Source organism: Phaenicophaeus curvirostris, chromosome 2, assembly GCF_032191515.1.
Source record: "Phaenicophaeus curvirostris isolate KB17595 chromosome 2, BPBGC_Pcur_1.0, whole genome shotgun sequence".
NCBI lineage: Eukaryota > Metazoa > Chordata > Aves > Cuculiformes > Cuculidae > Phaenicophaeus > Phaenicophaeus curvirostris.
Genome location: NC_091393.1, coordinates 47,420,517 through 47,436,200, shown reverse-complemented (window position 1 = coordinate 47,436,200; position 15,684 = coordinate 47,420,517). Strand labels below are relative to the sequence as shown.

General features: G+C 46.1%; 1 protein-coding gene across 2 annotated transcripts; it reads left to right on the top strand.

Annotated features, from left to right (window-relative positions):
* Window positions 1–6,917: 6,917 nt before the first annotated feature.
* On the top strand, window positions 6,918–14,884 carry SGK1 (serum/glucocorticoid regulated kinase 1). 2 transcript variants are annotated; one of them, XM_069851921.1, is made up of 12 exons: window positions 6,918–7,196; window positions 9,726–9,801; window positions 10,232–10,307; window positions 10,738–10,842; window positions 11,298–11,381; window positions 11,485–11,616; window positions 11,909–12,021; window positions 12,222–12,345; window positions 12,691–12,786; window positions 12,905–13,060; window positions 13,167–13,256; window positions 14,003–14,884. In XM_069851921.1, exons 1-12 carry the CDS (start codon window positions 6,983–6,985, stop codon window positions 14,168–14,170), a joined length of 1,434 nt encoding a protein of 477 aa, XP_069708022.1. In that variant the 5' UTR covers window positions 6,918–6,982; the 3' UTR covers window positions 14,171–14,884. The 2 variants fall into 2 exon arrangements, with proteins under 2 accessions (XP_069708022.1, XP_069708021.1); XM_069851920.1 differs by lacking the exon at window positions 6,918–7,196 and adding an exon at window positions 9,478–9,609.
* Window positions 14,885–15,684: the final 800 nt, after the last annotated feature.

Sequence of the window (15,684 nt, the reverse complement as noted above, 5' to 3'; positions counted from 1 at the left end):
GATACACGACTGCCGCCAGCTTCAGCTGTGCCAGCTGAAGAGGCTGTGCCCAGGTGCTCATCACATAGCTGACTAATGCGAGTTAGTGGGAGCTGCCACGTGGAGATCTGCCAGCTGATCCAAGCATTGGTAACACCCACCATGTGGGTGCTGATGAGCAGCTGCAGATGCAGTGGGGCGTGAAAGCCCTTGCAAAAAGCTGGAAAGGTCATATACTCACAGCCTGTGGTTTATTGCATGACTATGCAAGGGTGGGTGTTTGTGCTTGTCAAAACCTCCTGATTCTTATCCTTGCATTGGATAAAATTTTTGAGATAGTCAAGTTTGACTTAAGAAAACAGACAAGAAATCTCGGAGGTAAAGTTGTTAGACCTGATACATGCAGCAGCAAATGCTAATCTGTGTTACGCAGACAGCCAGGATAGATGTTCTAGCAGCTCCTTTTGGTCCTGAAGTCTAGTAAACCTATGGCTGAAACATCTGAGCTTGGCTGCTTGATGTTAAGCCCTTTGTGGAATCCCGTAAAGCACTTACAAAAAAAGTAAAGGCAGCTTTATCAAAGTAAATGAAACCCATGTCAAAGGTTGCCAATTCACATTAGGGCTTAAGGTGTTAAAAAAATTGGACTAATTGGAATACTGTAAAGAGATTCACAGTGCAGTGAATGAATGAACAGCTTTGAAAATAGCATCTGGAAATGCAAAAAAAAAAAGAAATTCATGCTACAGATGATTGTGGCTTTTTATTTCTATGTCTGCCTATGAAACAGCTGTGTGAGTTTTTGTCTTACAGTAATATTCTTTACGGTGATTGTGTGCTGTGGGAAAAGCACCTTCTTGGCATGTCCAGTATGTTGGATAGTGGCAGGTAACGCTACCAGGTGCCAGTTCAATGTGGATACAGCTATACTTCCTTCCCTCCCCCACAAATCTGGACTCACGTACTTTATTGAATCACAAGAAAACCTTTTAGGTATCAATATTTCCAAGTCCCACATTTTTCACTATGATTGGTAGATCCTGCTGGTAAAGGAACCAGGGCTACTGCAAGATCAAATACCTAGGTAGGATTCCACCAAGGTACAGCAGACGCCTGCAGTACCTGCTCTGGCACTTGCCATCCTAATTTGAATGTTTACAACATGTGTAATTACACAAATGAAGTTGGCAGATATGGAATATATATTGCTGTACAGTAAGATTAATCCAGTTATTAGACTGGGAGAAAGTTAACTTTGCATTTAATTTTTGGTTCTGCCACCGACTACCCTTGGATGAGACACGTTGTCTACCCTGTAGTTTAATTCCCGCTTCTATAAAATAGGACTTCCACATCTCTCTGAGATGATATTAGGCACAGTGCAAGGCAAGATAACACCATCTAATTTCAAGAAAGCTGGTATGTCTCGTCTATCCAGCACAATACAAAACCATGCAATTCTACTAGCTTGAAGCCAAAATACATAATTCACCCTTGATGGGCACTATGGAGCACTGCACAAATGGTACAAGTTTTCTCCCTGGTCCATAGCTACACTGGACTGAGCTAGGTCAGGAATCTCTGCCTATTATGTATGGTATTCAAACTTGCACTAAGACTATACCTTTTATATAATTATATATCAGTCAGGAAAAAAAAAACAAAAAACAACATCTCTCTCAGGACATGTTGACAATATGATCTTTTAAAGTAATTCCACTCATTTTTCATGTGGACCTTCAGAAATAACAACCACAAAAAATCACCTGTGATTCAAAAACGCCTCTACCTACCTTTGGGTTTCAGACGCAAATTCTTTTACCTCAACATTAGGCAATGCCTGATTCAGGCCACAGATGCACTGAGTTGCCTCCAGGATGCTCACTTGTCTCTTCTGATCAAGGAGGTGTCTATATGGCTACCTCAAATGCCAAAACTTAAGAATACTAAATATATTATAGCTGAATACATAAATACATATTTTGACTCAGACCAGTGATCTAGGGCAAAATTAACGCTTCTTCCCTCATCCTCTAGCTCTGACTAGTCTACCTTCAGAAATTCTGTAAAAACTCCACTGAAATCAATGGACTTAGATAACTAAGTGGCAAATATGACCTAAAATATTGGATTACTAGAGAGAAAATCCTATAGATAAGGCCCTGTTTAGCATGCATGTTGTGCATCCTTCTGCCCAGGAAGCCTGACATTTCCTGAAAAAAAAAAATCTCCTTGAAATATTAAGGACTATTAAAGCAGTCACTGTAATGGCAAGAGACATGGTAGTATCACCAAGAGGAAAAGCATTAAGACTGGACAGCACGAGCATCCCTTTACCAGACCTCTGTTTTCACATCCAATTCAGCTCCAAGAGTCCAAGTTGCTCTTTTGAGTTAGCAGCCAGCTGAACCTCTCTCTAGCTAAAATTCCTCTCTTTTACTAATTTGCTCACTACTTACAGCATTTGGTGCCTTAACTTCAAGGTTGCTGAAGGGCTTACAGGCTTAAAAAGATGTTTCTTTCAAGATAATGAACTACAGTGGTGAAGATGGGGGTTTTGCGTTCATACAAAAGGCATTGAGATATCATGGTGGCAAACAACTTGTGGAACACTAGATGAAGAGATAAGGCAAAGACAGATGAGCTGATAGCTAGGTTAGATTGGCTGTCATTTGTATTCTAGCACATATGCTCAACCATGTGGTACAGGGAAACTTGTTCAGGTTGTTCCCTTGATAGAAAATGCCTAAATCCATCTCTGCTATTAGCCTTCAAAAGGTAGAATTTTGGAAGGAAAAATCTGAGTGGCAGAGTCAGCAGACTGTGCTCATGCTATTCATTCCAGAGCATACCAGATCCTCACTTCAGGCTGCTTTATGACCAAGGAGACCAGCAGACCGAATTCATGGCATCACTAAGAATCTTCATTTTTCCTGTGAGCTTATTCTTATCAGTTTTCACCTCCCTTACCACGCTAGCATTATTCAGTTCGGATAAGACCAAACTCTGTGCAGTCACAGCACATTATTTTAAGTTTACATCAACAGTAATGGATTCAAGTATTGGCCATCCAGCCTTCTTTAATGAGGACTCTAAGACAGAGAGTCTATACAACATTGCAAAGATTTATACTAATCCAGGGGGAGGCACATTCAGAGGAAGGCATACAAATGTGCTGTTCCTGCCCCCCTCTCTTGACTGTTACAGGCTGAAATACCTACAACATTTGTTCATAAAAGGACAATAACTCTGTTAGACTCAAATCACAGTGCTGGAATTAAAATGGAACTCAGGGCCATCGTTTATCAGCTGTTTTAGCTAGAGGTCAGTGCATCTAAAGGATGCTGTAATTTTCCACTGCTTTTTACAAGGATGGAAATTACTTTTTTCTCAGTGCAGCCTTGCATCACTCTCTGATCCTGTGAGTGTAATCCCTTGGCACTAAAGCCTCTTATTGACAATGCAGTAAACCTGCTTCGTAAGCATCAGGAAAGGGAAATAAAAGATGTTCCAAATTTGTATTTGGTAAAATATGACACTGAAATCAACGTTAGATGTTTCCAGATCAATAGGGGCTTCAGTCAATAAACCTCCGGTTAAAACAATGTCTAGCAGACTTGTTGACATCATTTGAAGTCTCCTGATTTCAAATCTCAGTTGCGGTTGTTATTAAAGCTGTTATTCAGTTCCTTATCTATTTGCTGCTACTTGCAGACATAATTTGTGGGGGTAGCCTGAAAGTCTTGACTGAAAGTTCTGGCTGTTGCACATGAAACTTAATTACAAGGTCACAGACAAGAACTTGTTTGTTGGGGATTTACAGGAGGAGAAGAAAAGCTTTTGAGATTTTGCTCCAGAAGACAGCTGCTGTTAGGAGTGCAATCTCCTTTTGTATTTGGGGGTTATGTCATTCCTGCAGTCCAAGGCTTGAATTCCATCTTTGATTAATTAACTGAAAGGCAAATACTGACGAAAATATTTTCAGAATTTTGGGAAACTTCCTTCCAGAGTCAGCCAAGTAATTCTAGGAACAGTTTAACCTGCTGCATCCTAAGGTCTTGATTCAGCAAGATAAGCAACCAGGAATTTATTCATTTAGCTTTGAATTAATTGCCAAACTAAATTTCAGAAGCTATCTGAGAATCTAATTCCTGGAGGATAAAGGCACCAAATTACATTCATAAATCTCCTTCCGCAGCAGACAGTGAGGACCAGGACAGAATCAGAGGAAGAGAGCTCACAAATTCCAGTTACCATGTGGGCTGCTGAAGCCTCTGACCTTCCTGAAGGGCAAGAGGGGAAAATTTCTGCGTGCACAACAAACACTGCGAGACAAGACTAGCATCTATCCATCCATGCACATCAAGAAACCCTCCAAAGAGAAGACTTCTCTAAGGAGGTGAATTTCCACAGTCCAGTTACTGCTGAAAGTGCTTTGAACTGCACTGGCCAACACAGCCCACACTAGTGACGTGCATGTGTTCATTCTTTAAGATAATTTGAATCACATCCCTCCTGGTTTTGTCAGGCATCTTCCAATCTCTGTGTCAGCAGGTTACCCATACCAGTAAGACAACAAGTTCTGCCTGCTCTGTCCTTATACCTTAGTTGTCCATGGTTCCAGCACAGTCTATGTCTTTCTGCATCTCGCACAGCCCAGCAACGATGCCATACTTTGGATGCTGGCATAGTGAAGAGCTCGATGAGTATCTGTTTACCTACTGCTACTTTCACATGGAACGCAGTTATTTGGCAGAGTGAAATGCTTTACATTAGGTTACAAATCAAACCAGTTGCCTTTCATCTTGCCAGTATGCAGCAGTTCCTTCTTGGGGTTTCATGAGCTGGCTAAACTCTGTGACTATAAAACCATTATCATGGCACTCTGAAGTGCAATATAAGACTATCGGATTGTATGTATGGGCCCAAGGTCCATTTAAGTCAGTCTGGGTTACCAGCACCAGCCTAGCAGTGCACTGCTCTGGGAAAGGGCAAGAACAGTCATCACTTCAGCAATTTGCCCCCAAAGCAGCCATAGTTCCCAGATATTTGTGGTCCAGGAATATTCCGGGTTAGATGTGGCATCTTTGTAGTCAAACATTTTTCTTTTTTTTTTTTTCCCTGTTGATTTCTCCAGCCATTCTTGGATCCATCCACACTTTGAGTATGTGCACATCCAGGAGCAAGGAGTTCTGCACTTCTAATATTTCTTGTGTGTAGTCTCCCTTTCCTTTTTATTTTGAATGCCAGCTCCTAATTTATTCATTTTATCTAGAAGAATTATTTAAATGCTCAGGACAATTTGTCAAAATTTAGATCTCGGGGAGACAAGTAACCAGAGAAATATCCACAGTTCTTTGATTCTTCTTGCTGTTTACTTCTTAGCTCTACGCTCCTAACACACCGCTCTCTAGTACAAGGCAAAGCACACCAACAGCATGACAGTGTGCAAGACTGCATTTTGGTGCTGTGAAACGTTATAGGAATTGTTCGATTTATTAGAACATGTGCACCCTGCTTTCCTCCTTGCTTTTTCAATTACAGTAGTCTTTCCCTATACAAATTCTTGATCACAGAATCATCGAATCAAAGAATCATAGAACCACCAGGTTGGAAAAGACTTCTCGGAACATATGTCCAACCATTCTCATCTGACACTAAACCATGTCCCTGAGCACCTTGTGAGCATCTTTTAAATACCTCCAGGGATGGTGACTCAACCACATCCCTGGACAGTCTGTTCCAGCGCCCAATGACCCCTTCTGTGAAAAGTTTTTTCCTGATATAGAATATGAACCTCCCCTGGTGGAGCTTGAGGCCATTCCCCCTTGTCCTGTCCCCTGTCACTTGGGAGAAGAGGCCAGCTCCCTGCTCTCCACAACCTCTCTTCAGGTAGTTATAAAGAGCAGTGAGGTCTCCTCTCAGTCTCCTCTGCTCCAGGATAAACAACCCCAGCTCTCTCAGCCTCTCCTCATAAGGCCTGTTCTCCAGCCCCTTCACCAGCTTCGTTGCTCTTCTCCGGACTCGCTCCAGAGCCTCAACATCCTTCTTGTGGTGAGGGGCCCAGAACTGAACACAGGATTCGAGGAGCGGTCTCACCAGGGCCGAGTACAGAGGGAGGATAACCTCCCTGGACCTGCTGGTCACGCCGTTTCTGATCCAAGCCAAGATGCCATTGGCCTTCTTGGCCACCTGCTGGCTCGCGTTCAGTCGGCTGACAAGCCGTTGCAATTTATTTAGATTTTCACCATGCCTGACTAGGGGATCTCTGGGTACCTTTGCCTTGCTTCCACCCTCCTATCCGTTTCAGCTGTCATCATCGCTGTTGTCATTGCGGAGCAAAGTTTTAAGACGCAGACTTAGGACACTCAGGCTTTCAAGCCAAACCCAGAGAACGCAGCTGATGACTTTAAAACGCCGCGCTAATTGTAAATAATAGTTCACCTCAGGGGATTCCACCCAAGGGCCGGGATTCCTCCCTTCCCCATCCAGAACCCCCGCTCCGCGCAGGAGGAGCGGCGGCTCGGGCCGGGGGAGCGGGCGCGGGCCGGTGGGTCCCGCGGGCGGCGCCGGGCGCGGGGGGGGAAGCGGAGCCGCGCGGGCGGGGGGCGCCGCCGGGGCGCTGCCGGCGGAAGGCGCTGGGTGCCAGGTCGGAGCGGGGCGCCGGGCCCGCCCCGGCTCTATCCGGCCGGGAACCGCAGCCTCCCCCCCCCGCCGCCACCCCCCCGAACCGCTCCTGGCGCGGAGCCCGTGCCGGGGGGTGCGCGTAGGAGCCGCGGGGGAGAGCGGGGGGGGGGAGCGCGGGCAGCGCCTCGGCCCGTGGGGCAGGGCCGGCCGGTGCCGGCGGGTCAATTAGCGCACAAACACACGCACGCGGCGCTGCCCTCCTCTCCCCCTCCCCCGCCGCCCGGGAGCGCGCCGATCGCTTGTAATTTTGGAGGGCGATGTTGCAACGGGGCAGAGTGTGCGGGGCGGCCCGTGCGGAACTTTATCGCGCTCCTGCATGTCAGCCGCCCTCGACATCGCGCCCATAAAGGGGTCAGCGGGAGCGGCCGCCGGGTTCGCCACCCTCGCCGCCTCCCTCCTGCCTCTCGGCCGCCCCGCCAGGAAGGGGAGTTGTTCGGGATTACGGCGCCGGCCAGGAGCGCGGTCACAGCCCGCCGGGGGCTCGGCTGGGAGCGAGATGAGGGGCAAAGAGGAAAAGTCGTCGCTGAAAGGTGGGTTCACCGCTATGCCGGCAGCGGGGATGCGCAGTCCCGGGCAGAAAAACCGCTCCCTAAGGGAGAAATCGCCCCCCTAGCAGCGGAGGATACGGGAGGGGGTGCGTACGGGGTACAGCCAGGACAGCTTTCGGCGCGGAAAGGGGCCAAGTGGCTTGGCAAGGGCGGCGGAGCACTTGCCAGAAGTCTGATGCACAGTGGGGCCGCGGTGGAACCGGCTGGATGCGCCGCGGGGGCTGGATGCGCTCGGGATGCACCGGGAGGCTGGATGCGCTCGGGGGTCTGGATGCGCTCGGGATGCACCGGGGACATTCGCGGACAGCGTGTTGGGCCCGCGTTGGTGCGGGGAGGAGGGAAGCGGGTTGTATCCCGCGGCAGGTTGTGCGGCAGAGAGAGGGAGAGGCTGTGCCGGAGGCTGCCCGGGAGCTGGGAGACGCGCAGCTGGCGGGGAGGCGGCTCCGGGGCGCCACGTCTTGAGCCCGGAGGGAGATGCCAGGGGGCCGGGAACTCCGGTTACCCTCAAAACTGCGGGTCTGCAGTAGTTCTTTAACACCACTACTCTGAAAGCAGTCCAGAGAGGGCAAAGGAAACTGCCTTCCCCTATTCCAGTCTATCCAGTTTAGGAGTATCGTTCATTTTTGGGGTTGTTTTTTTTTTTTTGCTTGGCAGTTTTGGCCAGTGAGAAAAGCAACAAGTGGGAGAAGCTAGAGCCCCGCCAGCCTCAGCCGGCTTTTCCTTGCTTTTCCCGTCTCCGCTTCCTTTCCTGGCGCCGGCTCCCTCGCCCTGCTCCGCGCTGAGCTCCCCCTCCCGCCGCTCCGGGGAGGGACCCGGGCGCCTCGGGGCAGAGCGGAGCGGGCGAGCGTCCCGCTTGGCTCTCTCGCTGTAAAGCGCGTTCTAAGACCCGAGCCCACCTCGCAGCGGTTATCGCTCGACCCCAGGTCGTTCCTCTCGCTGTTCGGGGCGAGCTGCAGCCTCTGGCGGCTGCTGTGCCGGGGTGTTTGCCATCACCGCCCCCCCATCGGTACCGGCGGCTGCCAAGGGATGCCGCCCGGCGGCTGGCTGGGGTTGCGGGGAAGCGAGGGGGGAGCAGCAGCGGGTGCATAGAGTAAGGAAAAAAAAGCAAATTAAAAAAAAAAAAAGGGCTCCAGGCGGGGGGAGGACGGGGGCACGTTGCAGCTGGAGCTGCTGGCCGCGGCCCAGCGCCCTTCGCTCAGCCAGCGAGGCGAAATACGCGCATGAATAACGCCCCGTCGGGTGGAAAGTTCCACGGGCAGGAGCGCGGCAGCCCGAGGCTGCAACCTCTGCGAGGGCTGCAGGAGGGGATGCGCCTCGAAGCGGGGGAATGGTAGGGAGGCTGTGATACCCTCCTGCGACCCCCGGGTACCTGGTAGCATCGTTTCGGGTTGTGCTCAGTGCATGCACCAGTGGTCCTGGCGTGACCCCGCTGCCCTCGCGAGGAAGCGACTGAGCAATGAAGTGCTGGGTACACGGTGTTCTCAAATGACCGCGTGCAATGGAAACAAAAACTGCCAAGCTGGGCTTTTTTCAGTTTTTTTCCCCCCTTTTTTCTCCCATATTGCACTTGCTCAGTCCTCGGTTATCTCCCATCTTTTCTAGAAGCAGATCCCTGCCTTCTCCATGTTCAGGGGACTGCAATTTTTTTCCTCCCCCTTGTTTCTGGCATTAGAAAAAGACCTTGGGTTTGGTTGTGGGTTTGTTTTTTTTTTTTTAATTTTTTTTTTTCTTTCAGTAATGTTCCAGCCATAAGGGACATTTGTTTGTTTTATTGAAACTAGGCAGGAAATCTTGTTCTCCTGAGTCACTGCGGCTCCTTCAAGGAAACGTCAGCGTCCCCTTATCGCCGCTCAGCCGGGGACCAGGCGAGGGGCACACGCTTGTAAGAAGAGTCGCTGGTCCAGGACAGAGCCACATTTCAGCTTCTTATAATCGCCAAAAGGGAAAAGAAGGGAGGCAGGGAGAGACTGGGCTGCGAGCTGTAGGAAATAAGAAAAAAAAAAAAAAGAATTTGATGTGTTGGCTCATGGATGCTCTGCGCGGTGGGATGCTGGGGGGGCAGCGCCTGGGGTAGGGCGATGGTGAGGGCGGTGACGCTCGTTTCCCTCCCCCCATCCCATCCTCGGCGACGTCCCGGGGCTGGTGGCCGCCTCCAAAGACGTCGCGGGGGGAGAGCGAGCGTCACCTCCCCTGCCTGGTCCCGCCCACCAGCGCCGCCACTTAAGCGCCGCGCGGGGCCGCCCCGGGCAGTGACTGCGCTGCGAGCTGCGGGGATCAGCAGCTTCGGTTCTTCCTTCTCCTCCACCTCGCTCCGAAATGACCGTGAAGGCAGCTGAGGCGTCAGGTCCCGCTTTGACCTACTCCAAGATGAGGGGCATGGTAGCCATCCTCATCGGTGAGCGGCAAAGGGCGCTTCTCCGAGGATGCTCTGCTCGGGGGGCTTGGATTTTTTTTCTGTTGCGATGGCTAAATGATTTTATTTTTCCTTTCTCTTGTCCTTTTTCGTTGTAGCTTTCATGAAGCAGAGAAGAATGGGACTAAATGACTTCATTCAGAAGATAGCCACCAACTCCTATGCGTGCAAGCAGTAAGTATCAGAAATTTTGACTGGATTTGAATCACAAATATTACTGCGTATTGCAAGATGTAGTTAAAACAAATATTTGTTTCCTGTAATGCCTCTGGCATGACTGTTACGGAAGAGTTAATTGATCCTCTTGAGGTCTTACTCATTTGGCAGCAATCTTCCATGAGCTGAGTTTGGGAGAAAAGTTGGATGGGATCTTTAGTGACCCGTCCCTATTTTGAACTATACTTTGTATAAATATTTTTTTTCGCATGACGGAATTTACTTTCTTTGGATTAGTTGTGCTTGTTAAAACTAATAGACTGTTTGAGTTGCTTTGAGTAATAGCCCAAACCAAAACTGGTCATTCATGATACGGGCATGCCCTCTAGCGAAAAGATCTGCCTGATGCCTCTGCTAATTCTTACAACGTACGCTTTGATCCTTGCAGCCCTGAAGTTCAGACTATCTTGAAAATCTCCCAGCCTCAAGAGCCTGAACTCATGAACACTAATCCTTCTCCTCCGGTAAGTAGGTTTTACTCAGTAAAGCATTTTTAGCACATCAGTTAGGCCAGTAATAGAAGCATAGCAAAATTAGCATCTCTAATCCAACTCATAGCATACTGCTGTAACTGGGAAAGGATAATCAAGTTAGATTGAAACTTCTTCCCGACAGGGAGAAACACTGAAAAATAAACTTCACTAGCTGTTACTGCATTATGGAATCTGGCTAAGACCTCAAAAGAACTTTTAAGTAAACTATGGCTGTTACGCTTTTCTTGGGCAGTACCTAATAGTTTAAGGTACCTAGCAGAGGTCAAGATTAAATTTCAGTGATAAAAAGAGTGCTAATCTTCACTTTCAGGTTTATTTTATTTATATTTTTTAAAAAGAGACAGTGTTGAGACTCAAGTGCCAAGCAGTTTTAATACATGTGGTTTGTCTGTTTTCGTAGCCCAGTCCTTCACAGCAGATCAATCTTGGTCCATCGTCCAACCCACATGCCAAACCCTCAGACTTCCATTTCTTAAAAGTGATTGGAAAAGGCAGTTTTGGGAAGGTAAATCTTAACTTTTTCCTGTAATTTATTTACTCCTCAGTTCTTGTATGTGATGCCTGTGAGTCGGGTTTGTACTTTGGTTAAATGGTGGTCATTTAAACTAAGTCATTTAAACCAGGCGTGCCCCGCTGCCTGACTCCCTGCATAGCTGCAGGGTGCTGCATTTGAGAGAGTCATTAAAGCTCTAGAGAGAGAGAGAGAGAGAAGGAAGTAGTGCTGGGGAGAATATATACACATTTTGCTTTTGGAGGGGAAGGGAACTAGATGCAAAAACCCTGGGTTAGATTAATCTGCTGGAGTGGTAATAATGTGAGGCATTTCCAGCGGAGGGCTTGCATTGAACCAGAGTGATGTAGCAGTGCTCAGCTGTTAACATACAGGCTTGTTTCCAGTTGTGTTTATAAGATGATCTGTATTTCTGTGTTGCTCAGTTCAGGGATTTTGTCCTCTTCCAGGTTCTTCTTGCACGGCATAAGGCAGAAGAGCAGTTCTATGCTGTTAAAGTCCTGCAGAAAAAAGCAATCTTGAAGAAAAAGGAGGTAACCTGCTGCTTCATGATGCCATTACAATGTCCATAAAATATATTTTTACTGCTATTACTAAGCAAGTGTACTAAACATTGATGATTCCTTATGTTTTCAGGAGAAGCACATTATGTCAGAGCGCAATGTCCTACTGAAAAATGTGAAACATCCCTTCCTGGTTGGGCTTCACTTTTCCTTCCAAACTGCAGACAAGTTGTATTTTGTTTTGGACTACATCAATGGTGGAGAGGTAAGCAGTAAAAATGTGAAGTAATATTTCGTATCATGTGCGCTGTGCGTATGTAAACTTTTTCAACCTTCCTTTTAAATAAAACTTGCAAGAGGAAAAGTCACAGGGGGAGCTGGGGGTGGGGGGAAGTTACTAGATGAATATTTCCAGCCTGCCATGTTTTATGCTACCAAAGGATCATTAGGCCATTTCCTGCTATTGTTCTCTCTGGCTATATATGTTCAGTCTAATTAAGTGCATTGTTAGCAGGCTGGCGCCGTTTACACAACTTTGTTCTTTCTGTCTCCTGTAGTTGTTCTACCATCTCCAGAGGGAGCGTTGCTTCCTGGAGCCAAGAGCCCGATTTTACGCTGCTGAAATTGCCAGTGCACTGGGCTACCTACACTCCCTGAACATTGTTTATCGGTAAGCAACCTTGTTCAGTTTGTCAGACTAAAAAAACCATGGTTTTTGTTGATACAAATATTGACGAGTTGATCTCCGTATGAGTTCAGAATTGCTTTTAATTATTTTTAATGACTTAAAGAAATCTGTAAACAATTGCACCTAAAATATTCTCACTGTGGCTCATCTAATGAATGCTTGTTTTTCATCTCTTCCTTCAGTGACTTGAAGCCAGAGAATATCCTGCTCGATTCGCAGGGGCACATTGTCCTGACTGACTTTGGACTCTGCAAAGAAAACATAGAGCACAATGGCACAACCTCCACCTTCTGCGGCACACCAGAGGTACGGCCAGCCCTCAGCCCAGCACTTGCAGAGCAGCAGCAAGTGCTGTCCTCATCAGCAAATGCTTGACATATCTCATGTATATTTATCATGGGTTAGACAAGCAAGGGGGTGTTACGGGTCTTGTAATATCAGGCTGCCAGGGAGGATGCATAGGGCACGTATAGCTTGTTGAGTAGAGAACAGATCTCGAACTGTTCCCTTTTTGGAAAGCTGCAAACTGTTTTTTGATATAGCTTAGATATTGCTGGGATTTGTAAAGCTGCTTTCATTCAAGAATGGGAGGGCTTTCCTAATTATAAAGATCCCTTTGGGTAATGTGTCCATCTTCTTTCTCTTACACAGTATCTTGCCCCTGAAGTTCTTCATAAGCAGCCCTATGACCGGACTGTGGACTGGTGGTGCCTTGGAGCAGTCCTATATGAGATGCTTTATGGCCTGGTAAGGAACGAATCCTTTGTGGCAGATCAAACTAGCTTATTTGTCCTTTCCCCACAAGAACCCCTGTGTCCATCTGTCAGTCTTGTTAACCTGGGTCTCTCCTTTTCTGTTCCCACAGCCACCCTTTTACAGCAGGAATACAGCAGAAATGTATGACAACATCTTGAACAAACCCTTGCAGCTGAAGCCAAATATTACCAACTCTGCTAGACATCTCCTGGAAGGCCTCTTGCAGAAGGATAGGATAAAGAGGCTTGGTGCCAAGGAGGACTTTGTAAGTGCAAACTGACTGCTGCCCATAGACAGCACACAAGGATGACTAGGCCATGCTACTTACATTAGCTTGGGTCTGACTTAATCTGTTTTTCTCTCTGTAACAGACGGAGATTAAGAATCACATCTTCTTCTCCCCAATTAACTGGGATGATCTCATTAATAAGAAGATTACACCCCCTTTTAACCCAAATGTGGTATGTATCACTTCTAATTATAGAATGTATGGAGAGTGTCTTTTTTCTCCTTGTCTTTCTGGGGTGCCCAGGAACCAGGGCAGCTAGCCAGATGGCTGTGTTTGGGGAACACGGCTTTTCTTTCCTTTGTGGCTGTCCAGGCAGGGTTAAAAATGGTAGCTGGCTTTTTGATGATGGATAGTCTAAGTTTAAATTTTTTTTTTTTTTTTTTTTGGCCTCTCACAAATGCTTCATTTGCATGGCTATTTTGAAATAATCCCCAGCGTTCTTTTTTTACCAAAGGGGAAGATGAGGTAAGGGGAAGAAAGCAAGTAGGTTCCCAAGTGCAGAGTTACATTTGGCTTGTTGGATACTAACATTTAAAGAGAGGACTCTGGTTGTGAAGGTTGTTGTTTTTCACTTTGTGAGCATTCTGTAAACTAAACTTAACTTGTCCAGAGATAAATGTCGTTTCCTGCAAACTGCTGCACGATAGAGTGGCGTGTTTGCATTTGGCTTCTGTTGCATGAGCTTAGTTGGAAGTTAGTGTATTAAATTGAATCATCTTGTTTTTAGTGAGACAAATGCAGCAGGATACAAAAAAAAGGTCAAACTAAAACTGGCAAAGGCTGTTAAACAGTGGGCCCAAGGTGATAACACTGTGAGTCTCTGCACAAGGGTGCTTGTCCCCATTTTGACTTGAACTGTGCATGCACAAAACATTTGGATCTAAATGTTGTGTCTCTCTTTTCCTGCCCTTTCAACAGAGTGGCCCCAGTGACCTGCGACACTTTGATCCAGAGTTTACAGATGAGCCAGTTCCCAACTCTATTGGCCAGTCTCCAGACAGCATCCTCATTACTGCCAGCGTCAAAGAAGCTGCTGAGGCTTTTTTGGGCTTCTCATATGCCCCACCCGTGGACTCTTTCTTGTGAACATTTTTCTTTTTTCTTTTTTAATAATAATAACTATTATTTTTTATTTTATTTGGTCTTCTGGTGGAACTGCCAGTTGACCAGTCATCTTGAAAGAGAATTTGCACATTTCCACCATGGCAGCTTTGCAGCCTTAATTTCAACTACACTGTTTGCTGGAAGCTTTTTTGAAGAGCACATCACTCTCTGAATGAGCTTGACAGGCTTTTCGTTTCCACTCGTTCTTCCCCCAAAGTGGTGCTGACTCCTTGGGAAAGAAAACAAGAAGTGACTGTTGCTATAGACTGCTGTGGCAGATCGTAGGAGTAAGAACAAGCTGTTTTGAAATTGTGCTTCGGAAAGCCTTGCCTGAAGATCTTTCTGAACGTGATAAGGATTTTATGAAATGTGCCTTTTTCTGATGAGATCTTGTGAGCTCCAAAGCTTTCCCTGTTGCAGAGTGTGTTTCTCAGTTCATTTATGTGGGTTTACTATGTGAACAAATGGTATGCGTGTGGTCTGCGTACTACAGATGGACTTAGTTTAAAGCATCAGTGTGACACTTGCAGGATACCACAATGTGGGGCATTGTTTGTTTCTTCCATATTTGGAAGATAAATTAAGTGTAATTTTGAAATTTCTTTTGTAGATCTATAATGTCAACTAAAATTATTGAAATGGGCTCACAATTACTTCTATCCAAATGCTTGAAGAAAGCATTGCTGCTATGAAAAAGATTTCTATTTTTAGAAAGGGTTTTTATGGACCAAAATGCCCCAGCTGCAGTCGGTCAAAGCTGTTGGTTTCTTTTTTTTTTTTTTTTTTGTTTTTTAGTTTAAAAAGATGTCATCTGTAAAATGGGCATTATTTATGGTTTTGGGTGTTTTTCATTCCTGATTGTATGTATTGTAAAAAAGATCTGTACATTCAGTTGTAACTCTTAAATGTATATTTAAACTTACAGACTTACTTGTAATGTATACCATCATTGTAATGTAATGATTTGCTTAAATGAATCTCTATCAGAATTTGGTCAAATATTTCAAGTGAGATCACTCTTTGACACATTTAAAATAATATATTAATTTTTCTGCTGCTTATAACCTTACATCTTCCTTATTCTCATCTCCAAGTGTTCCAAGCAAACCTTCAGTCATGTGCATTTTTGCCTTGGAATGCATCCATCTCTTATTTTAAGACCAAAAGGTAGGGAAGAATATATTTTTAGGCACATGTAGTTTTCACATCTCATTAATTTCATCCTGGACACTAAAGAATAACCACCAAAATCACATCATTAACATTAAGCGTTTCCATGTATGACCAAATTGCAGTAACTCGTTCTGAAAAATAATTTCTGAACCCTGGTTTCTGACTGGATTTAGTGAAGTCTTTGATACTTAACTCCCACAACATTCTAGAAAAGGTGACAGCTCATAGATTTGACAGGTGTTCTCCACTGGGTAAATAAAACTGGCAGGATTGTTGGGTCCAGAGGGTTATGGTAAATGGAGTTAAATCCAGTTGGTGACCAG